Here is a 17,958-nt window from a genome sequence, read left to right as displayed (position 1 = left end):
AACTACTGATAGTAGAATATCGGTACATTTACCCATATTTTACTATTTAATGTGTTAATTTTTTTATATTAAAATATCCATAAATGTTATATTTTACTATAGCTAAACCTAACCATACTTTCATACAGAACCCTCCCCCTTACACCTAAGCCTAACCGCCCGCCCCCCCTACAAACACCCTTCCTAACCCTAACCGCCCCCCCCCCCCCCCCCCACACACACACAAAGACCCTTCCTAACCCTAATCGCCTAACCCTAACCACTCCCCACCTGCACAAATACCTTTCCTGATGGCTGCTTGCCAATATTTTCAATGAAAGTCAATGGTGGCGCCCAATTTGTCCAGGGGCCTCATGCGCCCGATTTGTCTGATACTGCTATGTATAGTTGATAAAATTATTTACTTTGACTTCTATGCTCCAAAATACATACTGTAAAAAAGTGTACATACAATGGTGGAGCATTACGTAATCTAGTTTTATCCCAGACGGAGAACTGCATTATATACATATATGGAAAAAGAATGATGTAATCTGTCTTTAAGCCAGAAGCATAATTTAATAAGAAAACGTATTTTTGTAAATGTATATAGGTTTGCAATTAAGACCACTATCTATCTTGCTTATTATTTTTTCACAGGACTACATAGATCAAGACAATTCTGCTAAAGAATTTCCAGAACATTTTCTTATTCTAAAGAGAGCTGTAGGATAAAATATGTATTTACTTAACACAAGAAAAATGTATATAAAAAATCTCAGGGCATGTTTCTGTCATTTCTTTCCCAACTAAATAGCGTATGTCTGGCTCTTGTTCAATATGGCTGTATAACACACTATGTCTATACTATGTAAACACAATCTTCAGTAATGATCTAAGTATTATGTTACAGAGAAACCATCTTACGTGCTGAGACTTCAAATGAGTCAAACTTAATGGGTTGTACATAATTAACCAGGCTTGACATCTCCTCGTAAGCAGTGGCCTCTTGTCCAGCAGTGCCCTGTATAAGAGGAATGGAAGAAGATCAAGCAATATGTATAAAACACAGCAAAACATTTTTAGGGCTAGTTGACTGTGCTCGGTTGTGTTGCAGAATATTTCTGCATGTCATCTCACTGCCCATACAAGTCTATGGGTCTGTTCACAGTACTGTGTTGTGACTGATCGCGTAATTCTAACTCACTACACGCAGGCTTTGTGTTAATGCACTCCCCTGTCATTACAAAGGCAGTTGTAATATGCGGGTGCAGCACTGCATTCATGCTCTGCATTACAACAGCCTTTTAAATACACAGATTATTTCTCTCTATACTTAGCCCTGTATCTGCCGTCTAGTCCTATTCATTGTACCAGTGTGTACAAGGTCGGACTGGGACACTAAGGGCCCACCAAGGACGTTTCAGCCTGGGGCCCGCCCCCTCTCCTCCTCCAACCCCCCCCCCCGATCCCCTCTCCTCCTCCTCCCCCCATTTTGGGCTCACATACAGATGTACTCTACAAATTTTGCATGGTTTTATGGTAGGGAAAAGATTGTGAGCACTTCTGAGGACAGTCTCCAATAGGAATATGTCCACATGCAGCGTGGTCATGATGAGTTATGGGCAGACTTAAAAAAAAACACAAAATAAGTAGCGGTGTTAGTCACAGAGATTTGGTCCAACCAGATACATTTTAGATAAAATAATCAAGTAGTTACATGCCTCATGATAATTCATCAAGTAGTCAAATGGCAGCAGATTTTCCGACAAAATGCAATCAGATTGGCGGCAGATATCCCCACAAAATGCAATCAGATTGGCAGCAGATATCTCCACAAAATGCAATCAGATTGGCAGCAGATATCCCCACAAAATGCAATCAGATTGGCGGCAGATTTCCCAGTTTAGGTAGGCAGGTATATAAGTGTCCCACCCCCCTGTATAGATATACCCAGGTCTAGGTGTCCCCAGTTTAGGTAGGCAGGTCACCAGTTAGTGGGGGCCCCCATGCTGGAGGGGGGGGCAGTGGGCCCAGAGCGGCGGGGAGGGGGAGAAGCCTCCACCCCCTCATCTGAAGCCCCCCCCCAGTTTAGGAAGGCAGGTCACAGGTGTCCCCAGTTAGGTAGGCAGAGAGCCAGGTCTAATGGCCCATACTCACAGGCTACAATTGTCACCGCAACACGCGGCACGCGTGTGTTGCGGCGACAGGTCGCCCGTGAGTATGCGGCGTTGCACGGGCGCGCACCCCGAACTGTCGCTCGTCGCTGATGTCGCCAGGCGATTGAACCGCTCAATCGCCTGGCGACAGTTGGCGCTGCAACTCCGCCGCAACTGTCGCTAGTCCGCGTGAGTACGCGGACTAGCGACAGCAACAAGAAAGGAATACATTGGGCTTCCGGCGGGGGGAGGAGCAACAGCGACAGCATCCGCCGCATCAGTTGCCAGGTCCCTCCGCCGTGTGTATGCGAAGGGACCTGGCGACGAGCTGTCGCAGGCCTGTCGCGCACACGCTCACGTGTGCTGGCGACAGGCCAAAAAAGTTGCCCGTGAGTATGGGCCATAAGTTCCCCCCAGCTTGGAAGCCTCCCCTTCCCTCACCTAGGGCCCCCCTTCCGCGCTCCCCCTCCAAAATTGCAGCCAGCAGAGGCAGCGAGCGGGAATCAGATAGCTCTGCATGCCGCTGCTGGTCTGGTCTCCTGCACGGCACTGTTCAATCACGCTCTCACAGGAAGTACTGCGAGAGCGTGATTGGACAGTGTCAGTGCAGAAGAGCAGACCAGCGGCACGCAGAGCTATCGCTCTCGGTAAGCCGTTCCGCTGACTGGCTGCCATTCTGGAGGGGGGGTAGCACGGAAGGGGGGGCCCCTAGGTGAGGGAGGGGGGAGGCTTCCCCCCCTCCCCGCCACTCTGTGCCCACTTTCCCCCCTTCCTGCACTGTGCCCCTTCTCCTTTTCAGCACTGGGGCCCCCAGGAGGCGGGGCGGCCGGGGCCCCCCGATGGAAACATCGGCATTTTGGTGGCTCAGTACGAGCCTGAGTGTGTAAATTTGTTTTTCTTATTAATATTAATATTTGAGTTTTTTATCGCCTTGTTGGGGTTTCCCTCCTATCACTGTCCCATTGCTTCCTCTTAAGAGGGGGTGGGTGAACGGGGTGGGGAAGAAAAGGTAATAAAAGAGTGATGGGAAAGAACATCCCAGCAAGCCCGCCTCTTCCTGTCTGAACATTTGTCTTTAGCCAAAAGTCATATTATTAAAGAAAGTATTATGTTCAGGTGTTTTTTTGGTTCTTTTTTTTATGACTCAGCAGTGTTGCTTAGTGTTTCTCAACACTTTATTGGTATGTACCCGTTTTGGAAGCCAGTGCTCACCAAGCACCCCTTGGTACGGTAAAAATTATCTCAAGTACCTTAAACAAAGATACATTTTATTGTACATGGTACGGTAAATAATTCTAAACCATTTACTATTGCTTTTAATTTGCTAAAATACTAATTTGGTGTTGTTGTTTCTATAGAACTTTTTTTTAACTCTAAATTTGTTATGCTTAATTACTAAGTCAAGTCATATCAAGTTAGAGTACCCCCTAGACCCATCAGAAGTACCCCCTGGAGTATGCATACCACGCATTGAAAACCTAGGGTGTGGGTCATGTGAAAATTTGTGGGGTTTTACCACTGTGATTACATCTACTACAACACATGCAAATAACATATTTCTAATTTATTTTTTTTCCCCAAAATAAGACAATACCAGTTAGTAAGAAAAAAAAACTAATTTCAGTATTGATGTTTTTCACTAAAACTATCACAATGAGCAAAATTACAAGTTCGAGATTGTACAAATATTTTTTGTTTCCCAGAAACAGCATCACCCTGTTCTGGTTTTGATTATATTGACATTTAAAAGGTTTTGTTCAGATTTAATACGTACATACGTACATACGTAATAAGTACACTTTATGCTTGCGGATCTGAGACAGCTTTCTGAGATGGTCAGACAGTCCAGGTCATGTTTGTGAATGACTCAGGGTGCGTATGCAGACAGAATTAGATAACAGCGAATTATCTGCTTGAGAACTGTTCTTTGGAATGTGGTTACCCAAAACATTATGCCTGAAAAAGTTGCTTTGCCGCTTCAACATACTAATTATGTCCTCATCTCAATATGCATTTGTAAGGAAACGCGGAAAAGCCGCCATCTCTCGAGGTGAGGCGGCTGTTTCCGCGTCCAGCATGGCGTCACAACGCGGAAAAAACGCCGCATGCCGCATAGGCAGTGCGGCGGAATCCGCATTGGTAACGGCGGAATCCGCATCGGTAACGGCGGAATCCGCATCAGAGGCGGCCCCCGCACAAGATACATTGCATGACAGTACTGGTGTGGCTGGGACTGATAGTCCACCAAGATTCAGACTTACACGCGCGCGAGCACAGAGGCAGAGTTTAAATAGCAGTTAGAAGGGAGTCGGCTGACCAGCTGGGTCAGCTGACAAATTCCACTGCTCCCATTGGACCAGCAATTAGGGAGGTCCTGGAAAGGTCCTAGAGTATATATACTGCTGGTTATTCACTTGCTCTTTGTCTGGCGTGCGATCACATACGTGGGAGCACCCAGATCCGTAGTCAGATCCTGAAGTGTGCTGGGACCAGCTGGAGCTGTAATCCTACACTTAGCTAGATATTTGATAGCTAAAGTACTAGTTTGATTGTGATTATATGTTATGACTTTTTGCCTGCCTCGACTATCCTCCTGAACTCTGACCTTGTACCTCGATATTTCTGATACTCTGTTGCCGAACCTCGGCTCGTTCCTAGACTCTGTTTCTGCCTCCTGATTTTGTACCCCGATATATCTGATACCCCGTTGCCGAACCCTGCCTGTACTTTGACTCCGCCTTTGCCTACTGTATTTGTACTCTATCTGTCCGTGTGTGTACGACCTGGCTTGTCTGACCTTGAGAACCGACCTCACGATTGGAGGCGGTTCCCAGTCCTGTTAGTGACACTTCTTCCTGAGTGTCACTCTCGGACTTTCCTTCCTACTGTCAGTCTGACTCCTCCCGTCTTGGAGAGCTCAGGTCTGCGGAAGGAATCCGTGCAGTTCTCCTTGCTGCACTGAGGCCTAGGCCTCCTAGTGTTACTGTTACACCAAAACACTACACTCTACTCAGGCGAACAGAGGTTAGTTTGTATATCGGATTATCGGTGAGACTGCAGATCACTTATAATCTGGTATATATCTGTATTTCCGGCGATACTGCAGATCACCGGTAATCAGATACTCTCTGCGCCCTCCGATCGTTACAGAACGCCAGACCAAAAAATGCAAATGGACGCACACACTGACCGTCTGGGCGCACTTGCCACTTCGGTGGAAAACATCAACCAAGTGCTGGGTAGCCACAAGACTATGATTGATGTCCTATCAGGCTCTGTGCGAACCCTCCAGACGTCAGTTGATTCAGTGCGATCCCCTCCTAGTGCTGACATACGTATGCCCGTACCAGATAAATTTTCCGGCCACAAGTCTGACTTCCGGAATTTTCAGAGTAGAGTGTTATCGTACTTCGAGTTGAGACCCCGATCCTCGGGGACTGAGACCCAACGGGTCACCTTTATTAAAACTTTACTGACTGGTGACTCCCAGTCATGGGCATACAACCTGCCTCCTACCGATACTGCTCTGACCTCGGTAGAGGAATTTTTTAAGGCCATGGCCGTAATTTACGACGACCCTGATCTTGCGGCAACCTCTGAGCGGAAGCTCAAACTTTTGCGGCAAGACAGGGGTTCAGTCGAGGATTACGCGGCAGAATTTCGCAGATGGTCAGTCACGGCCAGATTTGATAATTTTGCCCTCATGGATTACTTCTTGTCTGGGTTGTCGGAGGAGGTCTCCGATTTAATGCTAACCTTGCCCGAGCCCAGGACAGTCGATGAGGCCATCACATCGGCCATTCGAGTCGACCGTCGATTACGCCATCAGAGGCAGATTCGGGGCAGTCACCGTGCCAGGGTAACATCATATGTGGCACCCTCCGCTGCACCCTTAGTAACGCCACCTCCGTCTGTCTCATCTCCTCCGGCCTTGCCTCCACCCGAACCAATGCAGATTGGTTGTTCGAAATTGACCCAGGTGGAGCGAAGGCGGAGAATGATGGATCAACTGCCCGAACAAGTGGGGGAACGAATTTGCCTAGGAGTAGTGGGGGGTGACACCCTAGGCACGCCACTTGCACCCCTTAAAGAAAAGAAATTGCTTCTCCCTTGTACAGTTACATGGGAGAAGAAATCTGTGGCCACTGAGGCTTTTATTGACTCAGGCTCAGCGGCCAATTTTATGAACTTTAAGTTTGCTCAGGAGTTGGGTATTCCGCTCACTCCTGTGACACCCCCCATTCAGGTCACGGCAGTAGACGATTCCCCTCTACAACGGAATCGTGCTCTGTCACAGACCCCGGAGGTGAAGGTCACCATAGGGGCACTGCATGGGGAACAATTATCGTTTTTTGTATTGCACACGTCTACCTCAACTATTATCCTAGGCATGCCGTGGTTGCAACTAGTGTTGGGCGAACAGTGTTCGCCACTGTTCGGGTTCTGCAGAACATCACCCTGTTCGGGTGATGTTCGAGTTCGGCCGAACACCTGACGGTGCTCGGCCAAACCGTTCGGCCACATGGCCGAACTAAGAGCGCATGGCCGAACGTTCCCCGAACGTTCGGCTAGCGCTGTGATTGGCCGAACGGGTCACGTGGTTCGGACCCGAACGCGCTCTGATTGGCCGAACGGTCACGTGGTTCGGGTAAATAAATACCCGAACCACGTCATATCTCCGCCATTTGTCTGTGGGTTTAGCTTTGGGTAGGCAGGCAGGGTAGTTCGCGCTCCAGCCACGCTAGCCAGGGTCCCCCCTGTCATTGTGTCACTGCTGGGAACAGTAGTACACCGCTTGCTCAGCCACACTATATAGCATTCTGTTTACTGCCACTCTGTGTACCTCGCTCAGCCACACTATATAGCATTCTGTTTACTGCCACTCTGTGTCTGCTGGGAATAGTAGTACACCGCTTGCTCAGCCACACTATATAGCATTCTGTTTACTGCCACTCTGTGTACCTCGCTCAGCCACACTATATAGCATTCTGTTTACTGCCACTCTGTGTCTGCTGGGAATAGTGGTACACCGCTCGCTCAGCCACACTATATAGCATTCTGTTCACTGTTCTGTGTCTGTTTGGAATAGTGGTACACCGCTCGCTCAGCCACACTATATAGCATTCTGTTTACTGTTCTGTGTCTGCTGGGAATAGTGGTACACCGCTCGCTCAGCCACACTATATAGCATTCTGTTTACTGTTCTGTGTCTGCTGGGAATAGTGGTACACCGCTCGCTCAGCCACACTATATAGCATTCTGTTTACTGTTCTGTGTCTGCTGGGAACAGTAGTACACCGCTCGCTCAGCCAGAGTATATAGCATTGTGTTTACTGCCACTCTGTGTACACCGCTCAGCCAGACTATATACCATTGTTTACTGACACTCTGTGTACACCGCTCAGCCAGACTATATACCATTGTTTACTGACACTCTGTGTACACCGCTCAGCCAGACTATATACCATTGTTTACTGCCACTCTGATTCTGCTGGGAACAGTAGTACACCGCTCGCTCAGCCAGACTATATAGCATTGTGTTTACTGCCACTCTGTGTACACCGCTCAGCCAGACTATATACCATTGTTTACTGACACTCTGTGTACACCGCTCAGCCAGACTATATACCATTGTTTACTGAAACTCTGTGTACACCGCTCAGCCAGACTATATACCATTGTTTACTGCCACTCTGATTCTGCTGGGAACAGTAGTACACCGCTCGCTCAGCCAGACTATATACCATTGTTTACTGACACTATATAGCAGACTATATAGCATTGTGTGTACACCGCTCAGCCAGACTATATACCATTGTTTACTGACACTCTGTGTACACCGCTCAGCCAGACTATATACCATTGTTTACTGCCACTCTGATTCTGCTGGGAACAGTAGTACACCGCTCGCTCAGCCAGACTATATACCATTGTTTACTGACACTCTGTGTACACCGCTCAGCCAGACTATATACCATTGTTTACTGCCACTCTGATTCTGCTGGGAACAGTAGTACACCGCTCGCTCAGCCAGACTATATACCATTGTTTACTGCCACTCTGATTCTGCTGGGAACAGTAGTACACCGCTCGCTCAGCCAGACTATATACCATTGTTTACTGACACTCTGTGTACACCGCTCAGCCAGACTATATACCATTGTTTACTGCCACTCTGATTCTGCTGGGAACAGTAGTACACCGCTCGCTCAGCCAGACTATATAGCATTGTGTTTACTGCCACTCTGTGTACACCGCTCAGCCACACTATATAGCATTGCGTACTCTGCCAGTCAGTGTGTATATTGCTGGGATCAGTAATACTCCACTCACCGTCAACCACTATATGAGCTCAACATGAGTTCCCCAGAGACCTCCGCTGTGAGCAGCACTCCCAACAACAGCAACAGCCAACGCCCCACGCAAGCTATAACATCCACCCCAGCAGCCAGTGGTCAGCAGCAGCCCTCCCCGGAGGAGAACGTTGTGTCCATCAGTCCGTCGCCAGAGCGATTAATGAGGGCTGCCATTGAGGAGATGATGGGGCCTGATGTGGAGGAGGAGGTCTGGCTCAGGCCAGCATCCCAAGTTAATGTTGAGGACGATGAGGGGTCTGTGTCTGGGGATGTTGGGGTGGCAGAGGTGGTGGGTGGGTCAGACTCAGGAGAAGAGTTGTATGATGAGGATGATGATCGGGACCATCTGTATGTGCCTCAGAGTCCGACCCCGGAAAACATGTTGTATCGTGTGTTTAGGTACTAAAATCTGCGTTCCCTCCCAGTAGTGTTGGGCGAACAGTGTTTGCCACTGTTTGGGTTCTGCAGAACATCACCCTGTTCGGGGTGACTATATAGCAGACTATATAGCATTGTGTTTAATGCCACTCTGTGTACACGGCTCAGCCACACTATATAGCATTGTGTTTACTTCCACTCTGTGTCTGCTGGGAACAGTAGTACACCGCTCACCCGCCACTGTATAGCATTGTGCTCTGTGTCACTGCTGACAATAGTGGTACACCGCTCACCCACCACTGTATAGCATTTCTGTACTGCCACTGTACTGCTGCCAGTCAGCGTGTACTTTAAGGATAAGTGAAATGAGGAAGAAATCCGGTGAAAGAGGGAGGGGCAAGGGAAGAGGTGTTTCCCCTGACGGTTCACGTACAGGCCACAGGGGAGCACCCAAGAAAACCCACTCAATACTGCCCATGTTGTCCAGGACAACAACCCTCACAGATCCAAAAGAACAGGACCAGATAATTACTTGGATGACCTCTCAAGCGTCCAGCAGTGGGTTAAGCAGCACCAGCACATCACGCACGAGGTCCGAGTCCTCAGCCAGTTAAAGTCTGGGCTTTCTTTGAAGACTGCACTGAGGATGTTACCATGGCGATTTGCAAGGTGTGCAAGACCCGCCTGAGCAGGGGGAAAAGTATTAACAACCTCTCCACCACCAGCATGAGCCGCCACATTCTATCCAAACATCCCACTCTGTGGGCAAACGCGGCAGGACAGGGTACCACCAGCAACACTGCCTCCCTTGGGTTCACCAGACTCACCACCAGACCCGCCTCAGCAGCAGCAGTAGCCCAGCCATTGCGTGGTTCACAACATTCACAAACATCAGACGATGCTGACACTGTCACTTTCCGGACTAGTGCTCTTGAGGTCTCCCAGTGTTCATCAAACACAACAACCAACAGCCCTTCGGTGTGCAGCGCTACGGTTGAGTTGTCTGTCTCTGAGATGTTTGAGCACAAGAGGAAATTGCCAGCAAATGACCCCCGGGCCGTGGCAGTAACAGCCAGCCAGCATAGCCAAGCTTCTGGCCTGCGAAATGCTGCCATATCGAGTGGTGGAGACAAACAGCTTCAAGGGCATGATGTCAGTGGCCATCCCACGTTACGTGGTTCCCAGCCGCTACCACTTTGCGCGCTCTGCAGTGCCTGAGTTGCATGAGCACGTGGTCAGCTAAATAACCCGAAGCTTGAAGAATGCCGTTGCCTGCAAGGTTCACCTCACCACTGACACCTGGACGAGTGCGTTCGGCCAGGGTCGATACATCTCCCTTACCGCGCACTGGGTGAACCTTGTGGAGCCTGGCAGCGATTCCTCACCTGCTACGGCGCGGGTGTTGCCCACGCCGCAAACAGCTGGATAACAACAGCAGCACCTACCTCTCTGACTCCTTCTCCTCCAACGCATCTCAAAGCTGTACCTCATCCGGAAATGCTAACCCAGCACCAGCAGCAGTAGGATCGTGGAAGCAGTGCAGCACAGCTGTTGGCATGCGTCAGCAAGCGTTGCTGAAGCTGATCTGCCTTGGGGATAAGCAGCACACAGGGGAGGAAATTTGGAGGGGAATAAAGGAACAGACGGATTTGTGGCTGGCACCGCTGGACCTGAAACCGGGCATGAAGCTAGACACCTGGCACGAACTGGCAATGTACGCAATAGAGGTGCTGGCTTGCCCGGCAGCCAGCGTTATGTCGGAACGCTGTTTCAGTGCTGCCGGAGGCATCATCACAGATCGGCGTATCCGCCTCTCCACAGAAAATGCAGACCGTCTGACTCAAATTAAAATGAATCAATCCTGGATTGGAAACGACTACGCAACACTCCTGGACCCCAACCAAGTAACATGACCGATGAACATCTGGGATGGTTTAGCGTTTCCGGTCCCTGTTTATTGAACCTCTCATCTGTATTACATTTATGACTGCATGGCGGCAAAAAGCATTGCTGCTATATCCGCACGCTTTTTGTCCTCATGCAAGGCCTGGGTTGTTGTGTCTCACAAAGCGTGGCCTTCTCCTCCTGCGCCTCCTCCTGTTCCATCACGTGTGCTGCTGCTGCTGCTGCTGCTGCTGGGTTACCGTTGCCGGTCCCTGTTTATGGAACCTCTTATCTTTATTACATTTATGACTACATGGCGGTACAAAGCATGCTATCCGCACGCTTCTTGTCCTCATGCAAGGCCTGGGTTGTTGTGTCTCAAAGCGTGGCCTTCTCCTCCTGCGCCACCCTCCTCCTGTTCCATCACGTGTGCTGCTGCTGGGTTAGCATTACCGGTCCCTTTTCCTGGAACCTCTTATATGTATTACATTTATGACTGCATGCCGACAAAAAGCATGTTACCTGTGCAAAGAAAACAGACATTTCCCGCATTTAAAAGACAGTTTTCCCTTTGAAACTTTAAAATCGATTTTCTCAAAAACTATAAGCTCTTTTTGCTAAATTTTTTTTCCTCTTGTACCCACTCCCAAGGTGCACATACCCTGTAAATTTGGGGTATGTAGCATGTAAGGAGGCTTTACAAACCACAAAAGTTCGGGTCCCCATTGACTTCCATTATGTTCGGAGTTCGGGTCGAACACCCGAACATCGCGGCCATGTTCGGCCTGTTCGGCCCGAACCCGAACATCTAGATGTTCGCCCAACACTAGTTGCAACTTCATTCACCTCAAATAGACTGGGTCACGGGTCAGTTAACCACTTGGTCACCTCGTTGTTTTCAGCGGTGTTTGGGGAAGTTGACCTTGGGGCAAACCAGATTTCAGGTGGAAGGGGTACCAGATCAGTATTCTGAATTTTCCGATGTGTTCTGTCCCAAGGCAGCTGATAAATTGCCCCCACATCGTCCTTTCGATTGTCCCATTGATCTCCGTTCAGGTTGTGTTCCCCCCCGGGGTCACTTGTACAATCTGTCAGGGCCCGAAAAATTGGCCATGCAGGAGTACATCCGTGAAAATTTGGCCAAGGGTTTCATTCGCCCGTCCCGGTCACCTGCTGGAGCAGGGTTCTTTTTTGTCAAAAAGAAAAACGGAGGCTTGCGACCCTGCATCGATTATCGCGGTCTCAACAAGATTACTATAAAGAATCGCTATCCGTTGCCACTGATAGATGATTTGTTCACTCAGGTTACTGACGCTAAGATTTTTTCTAAGCTAGATTTGCGGGGCGCGTACAATCTGATACGTATAAGAAGGGGCGATGAGTGGAAGACGGCCTTTAATACACCAGACGGGCATTATGAGTACCTGGTGATGCCCTTCGGGTTATGTAATGCTCCGGCCGTTTTTCAGGAACTCATTAACGAGGTATTCCGGGAGGTGTTGGGGAAATTTGTACTAGTTTATCTTGATGATATTCTTATCTTCTCCAACAACCTCACTGAACATAGAAACCATGTGAGGTTTGTGTTAAATCAGTTAAGGCAGAACTCGTTATACGCAAAGCTTGAGAAGTGCATCTTCGAAGTAACATCTGTTGCGTTCTTGGGGTACATAATTTCCACCACAGGCCTGTCTATGGATCCTGCCAAGGTCTCCGCTGTTCTGGAGTGGCCACAGCCGGTTGGGTTGAAATCCCTTCAGCGCTTTCTTGGCTTCGCCAACTACTATAGACGGTTTATAAAGGGGTACTCCACTGTCATTGCTCCCCTTACCTGCCTCACTAAGAAGGGGGCAGATACCACTCACTGGTCTCCTGAGGCTTTACATGCTTTTGCCACCCTGAAGGGCCTATTCTGTTCAGCACCCATCCTCAGACATGTGGATGCCTCTTTCCCATTCATTGTGGAGGTAGATGCCTCGGAGGTTGGGGTGGGGGCTGTGCTGTCACAGCGGTCAGGCTTGCAGGGTAGAATGCACCCGTGTGCGTATTTCTCTCGCAGGTTCTCCCCTGCAGAGAGGAATTACGATATTGGAAACAGGGAGCTCTTGGCCATCAAATTGGCTTTCGAGGAATGGCGACACTGGTTAGAGGGAGCTGAACATACCATCACGGTTTACACCGATCACAAAAACCTAGAGTACATCGAGGGGGCTAAGAGGTTGAGCCCTCGCCAGGCTCGATGGTCGTTGTTCTTCTCCAGGTTTACTTTCATTATTACGTACACCCCAGGGAGCAAGAATGTTAAGGCGGATGCTCTATCCAGATGTTTTGAGTCAGAGACAGCACAGCCCTCCATTCCAGAGACCATTATTCCCCAGAAATTAATACTGGCAGCCACTGAAACTTGGGAGGATTGGAGGGAGACATTGGCTCCCTTTCAGCAAGACATTCCGGAAGGGAAGCCCGCAGGGGTCCTGTTTGTTCCTCTGCCTTTTCGCCTGCAGGTTCTTGAGATGTTTCATGCACATAAGAACGCAGGGCATCCTGGGGCATCCAGGACACAGGATTTGATAGCCAGATGCGCCTGGTGGCCTTCCTTGGCAGCGGATTGTAAGGAATACGTAAAAGAGTGTTTGATATGTGCCAAGAGTAAACCCTCCCGGCTGGCACCTGTCGGTACGTTGCAGCCTTTGCCCACCCCGAATGAGCCGTGGACCCACCTGTCCATGGATTTTGTGGGCGAGCTTCCCAGGTCTGAAGGTATGGCGGTCATTTGGGTGATAGTCGACCGTTTTAGTAAGATGGCCCACTTTGTGCCTTTGAAAGGACTCCCCTCGGCTCAGGAATTGGCCGAGTTGTTTATCACTCATGTCTTCCGTTTACATGGCATTCCCGAAGACATAGTTTCAGACAGGGGAGTCCAATTCGTCTCACGGTTTTGGAAAGCTTTTTGCCACCTCATGGGCATAAAGCTATCTTTTTCATCGGGCTATCACCCACAGACCAACGGCCAGATTGAGAGAATAAATCAGTCTTTAGAGCAATTTTTAAGGTGTTATGTGGCAGAGGCGCAGGACGATTGGGTCAGATTTCTGCCCTTCGCAGAATTTGCCCAGAATAATTTAAAAAACTCGTCCTCCGGATTCTCTCCCTTTCAGGTGGTGACGGGGAGATCACCCAAATTTTCCCCATTACCTATAGCCTCCACTCCTTTCCCAGCCCTGGAGGCCTGGCAAAAGTCATTGAAGGACCTTTGGGGGACGGTTAGAAGTAACCTGGAGAAGGCCTTTTTGAGTCAGAAGGGTCAAGCTGACAAAAGACGGTCGCTGGAGTGGAAGTTCCGACCAGGAGACTTGGTCTGGGTGTCCACACGTCACTTGACCCTAAGACAACCTTCGAATAAGCTTGGTCCCAGGTTTGTGGGTCCATTCCCGGTTGTCAGGAAAGTCAATGATGTTACTTACACCGTTGATCTTCCCTCTAGCATGCGGGGGGTGAGGTCTTTCCACGTGTCCCTCCTTAAGCCAGCAGTCCAGGTGGGTCCCACTCCTCCTCCTCCTGTCTTGGTAGATGCCCAACACGAATATGAGGTGGAGAAGATTCTAGATTCACGCTCTGTACAAAACTCGGTACAATACCTCGTGCACTGGAAAGGGTATGGCATTGAGGAGAGGCAATGGGTACCGGGGACGCGCATGCATGCAGACGAATTAAAAAGGGAGTTTCATGCCTTACACCCCGAGAAACCTGGTGGGAGTTGTCCGGAGTCCACTCCTCGGGGGGGGGGGGGGTACTGTAAGGAAACGCGGAAAAGCCGCCATCTCTCGAGGTGAGGGGGCTGTTTCCGCGTCCAGCATGGCGTCACAACGCGGAAAAAACGCCGCATGCCGCATAGGCAGTGCGGCGGAATCCGCATTGGTAACGGCGGAATCCGCATCGGTAACGGCGGAATCCGCATCAGAGGCGGCCCCCGCACAAGATACATTGCATGACAGTACTGGTGTGGCTGGGACTGATAGTCCACCAAGATTCAGACTTACACGCGCGCGAGCACAGAGGCAGAGTTTAAATAGCAGTTAGAAGGGAGTCGGCTGACCAGCTGGGTCAGCTGACAAATTCCACTGCTCCCATTGGACCAGCAATTAGGGAGGTCCTGGAAAGGTCCTAGAGTATATATACTGCTGGTTATTCACTTGCTCTTTGTCTGGCGTGCGATCACATACGTGGGAGCACCCAGATCCGTAGTCAGATCCTGAAGTGTGCCGGGACCAGCTGGAGCTGTAATCCTACACTTAGCTAGATATTTGATAGCTAAAGTACTAGTTTGATTGTGATTATATGTTATGACTTTTTGCCTGCCTCGACTATCCTCCTGAACTCTGACCTTGTACCTCGATATTTCTGATACTCTGTTGCCGAACCTCGGCTCGTTCCTAGACTCTGTTTCTGCCTCCTGATTTTGTACCCCGATATATCTGATACCCCGTTGCCGAACCCTGCCTGTACTTTGACTCCGCCTTTGCCTACTGTATTTGTACTTTATCTGTCCGTGTGTGTACGACCTGGCTTGTCTGACCTCGAGAACTGACCTCACGATTGGAGGCGGTTCCCAGTCCTGTTAGTGACACTTCTTCCTGAGTGTCACTCTCGGACTTTCCTTCCTACTGTCAGTCTGACTCTTCCCGTCTTGGAGAGCTCAGGTCTGCGGAAGGAATCCGTGCAGTTCTCCTTGCTGCACTGAGGCCTAGGCCTCCTAGTGTTACTGTTACACCAAAACACTACACTCTACTCAGGCGAACAGAGGTTAATTTGTATATCGGATTATCGGTGAGACTGCAGATCACTTATAATCTGGTATATATCTGTATTTCCGGCGATACTGCAGATCACCGGTAATCAGATACTCTCTGCGCCCTCCGATCGTTACAGCATTAATCCTATAATCCTAACATTCGTATACTGCTTTTCTCCTGTGGGACTCAAACGCTTAAGAGCTCCAGCTACTGAGTGCACACTCAACAGACCACCCTGCAGCATTGGGGAGCCTTGACCAAGGACTAATTACTGAATAGGTACTGACCCTAATAAGGATTCGAACCAAGACTAGCTAAGCCAGACTGTGGCTCATGTCTTTTTATCAATGGGAGAGTCACATATGATTCTTTAATTATCTTTTTTTTTTAATTTTAACTCTCTTTAACCACTTGAGGACCTAGCCTTTACCCCCCCCTTAAGGGCCAGCGCTGTTTTTTCAGATCTGTGCTGGGTGGGCTCTACAGCACCCAGCACAGATCAAGTGACAGGCAGAGCGACCAGATCGCCCCCCTTTTTTCCCCACTAGGGGGATGATGTGCTGGGGGGGTCTGATCGCTCCTGCATGCTGTGGGTGGCAGGGGGGGGGGCACCTCAAGATTCCCCCTCTCCCTCTCCTCCCTCCCTGCCCGAGAGATCGGAGGCTGCACAGGAACGGATCTGTCCTGTGCAGCCTCTAACAGGCTCCCCGCTGTCATGTGACAGCGATCCCCGGCCGCTGATTGGCCGAGGATCGCTGATCTACTACAACGCTGCTACTGTAGCAGCGTTGTAAAAATGTAAACAAAGCGGATTATTTCCGCTTGTGTTTACATTTAGCCTGCGAGCCGCGATCGGTGGCCCACAGGCTATTCAGGGAGCCCCCCGCCGTGAAATGACAGGAAACAGCCGCTCGCGCGAGCGGCTGTTTCCTGATTAATTAGCCTGCAGCCGGCGACGCAGATCTGCGTCGCTGGTCCTGCAGCTGCCACTTTGCCGACGCGCGTTATGAGTGCGCAGTCGGCAAGTGGTTAATCACTATCAACTTGTGTGTGTAATTTCTATAACACCTTGTATGGTTAAGCTAAATATCTACTCATGAGACATGCTCTACAAATGATTATTTACAGATCTCATACAGGGGATTTTAGGAAAGTTGACCACTATATTAAAGCTTAGTGCAGACGGGCCAGAATTACTAAAAAATTGCTAGAGAGCTCCAAGCTTCTTCAGTGAAGATATCATAAGAGATCCAGAAAATGCTGAACTGGAGTAATTAACAACTGGGCTGGTTAGGATTCATTAACCTGATACAAAGCCTAAAATAAATCTACACAGTTTCTACTTCCTGATTCATGGAAGCAGACATATTGTTAACATCCTGTGCTTTCAAATGGGCATATCTGCTTATCTGCCATAGGCAATCATGTGACAAAGGGGGAGATCAAATTACAACTAGTGATTAGACACAAATGAGGGGGAATTACACAGGCTAAACTCTAAATACATACAGGGTGCATTTCTATTATGTTTTCCTTGTGTGCTGTGCAAGAGTTCAGGTCCACTTTAACTGTCCCTTAGAGGGGCTAACAATCTAGTCCCTACTATAGTCATATGTCTATGTGTGTATCATGTAGTGTATGTATCGTAGTCTAGGGCTAATTTATGGGTAAGCCAATTAACTTATCTGTATGTTTTTGGGATGTGGGGGGAAACCGGAGTGCCTGGAGGATAGTGCCCTAGCAGGGGTTTGATTCGGGGGCACTGCAAGGCGAGAGTGCTAACCACTACGCCACCATGCTGACCAGTGAGCCACCTGTTTACGCTCGATGTATTCAATCTTTGACTAAATATTACCTGAATGCACTGATGATGTTCACTCTCTGGTTCATATTTTTTATTTCTGCAAAGTTAGCTTGTGTGATGTTAAAAACAGGGCTCACCTCATCTGACTGCATCTGTTTCTCCTCTTCATCCACATTCTCTACAACCTCTTCACCATTATTCTCTCCTCCTGTTTCTTCTGCTGATTCACTCCCTACAGGCATAAAGACACCAGTGTTAGGGCTGGGATCCAATAGAGATTGAAAATCACTATAAAGAAACGCTAGCATTTTTGATAGCTATTTTTGCAGTTACAGTAGGAACCAGCCTTTTCAGGAGCTATTCATTATTTTGACCCTGCATTCTCTGAATTAAAACACTATGAAAATGCTGCAGGCTGCATGATTGCAACATTGGCAAATCGCAGTCATGCCTGTTGAATCCTCGGCATAGGCTTGCATTAGCCTAGCACATTTGCAAGTGCCTCCTCAACAGCAGGAATTGCACCTGCAATCATTCTAGCGCGGGCCCCGGGCCTTAGTAATTACACACTGGCTGTCTTATACATAATGAAACACACACAGTGG

At 49.0% G+C, this 17,958-nt stretch overlaps 1 protein-coding gene across 2 annotated transcripts in view; it reads right to left on the bottom strand.

Moving 5' to 3' along the window:
• The window catches only part of PLCB2 (phospholipase C beta 2), a 377,710-nt gene that overhangs the window by 145,589 nt on the left and 214,163 nt on the right, over positions 1–17,958 (bottom strand). For both annotated transcript variants that reach the window (XM_068253400.1, XM_068253401.1), the window contains exons 15-16: positions 17,491–17,585; positions 907–1,003 (exon numbers count right to left, since the gene is read on the bottom strand). In XM_068253400.1, coding sequence (XP_068109501.1) covers positions 907–1,003; positions 17,491–17,585 — 192 coding nt within the window. The remainder of the gene's footprint in view (positions 1–906; positions 1,004–17,490; positions 17,586–17,958) is intronic.

This window comes from Hyperolius riggenbachi, chromosome 9 (genome assembly GCF_040937935.1).
Source record: "Hyperolius riggenbachi isolate aHypRig1 chromosome 9, aHypRig1.pri, whole genome shotgun sequence".
NCBI classification, from domain to species: Eukaryota; Metazoa; Chordata; class Amphibia; order Anura; family Hyperoliidae; genus Hyperolius; species Hyperolius riggenbachi.
This window is presented reverse-complemented; position numbering and strand designations above follow the sequence as displayed.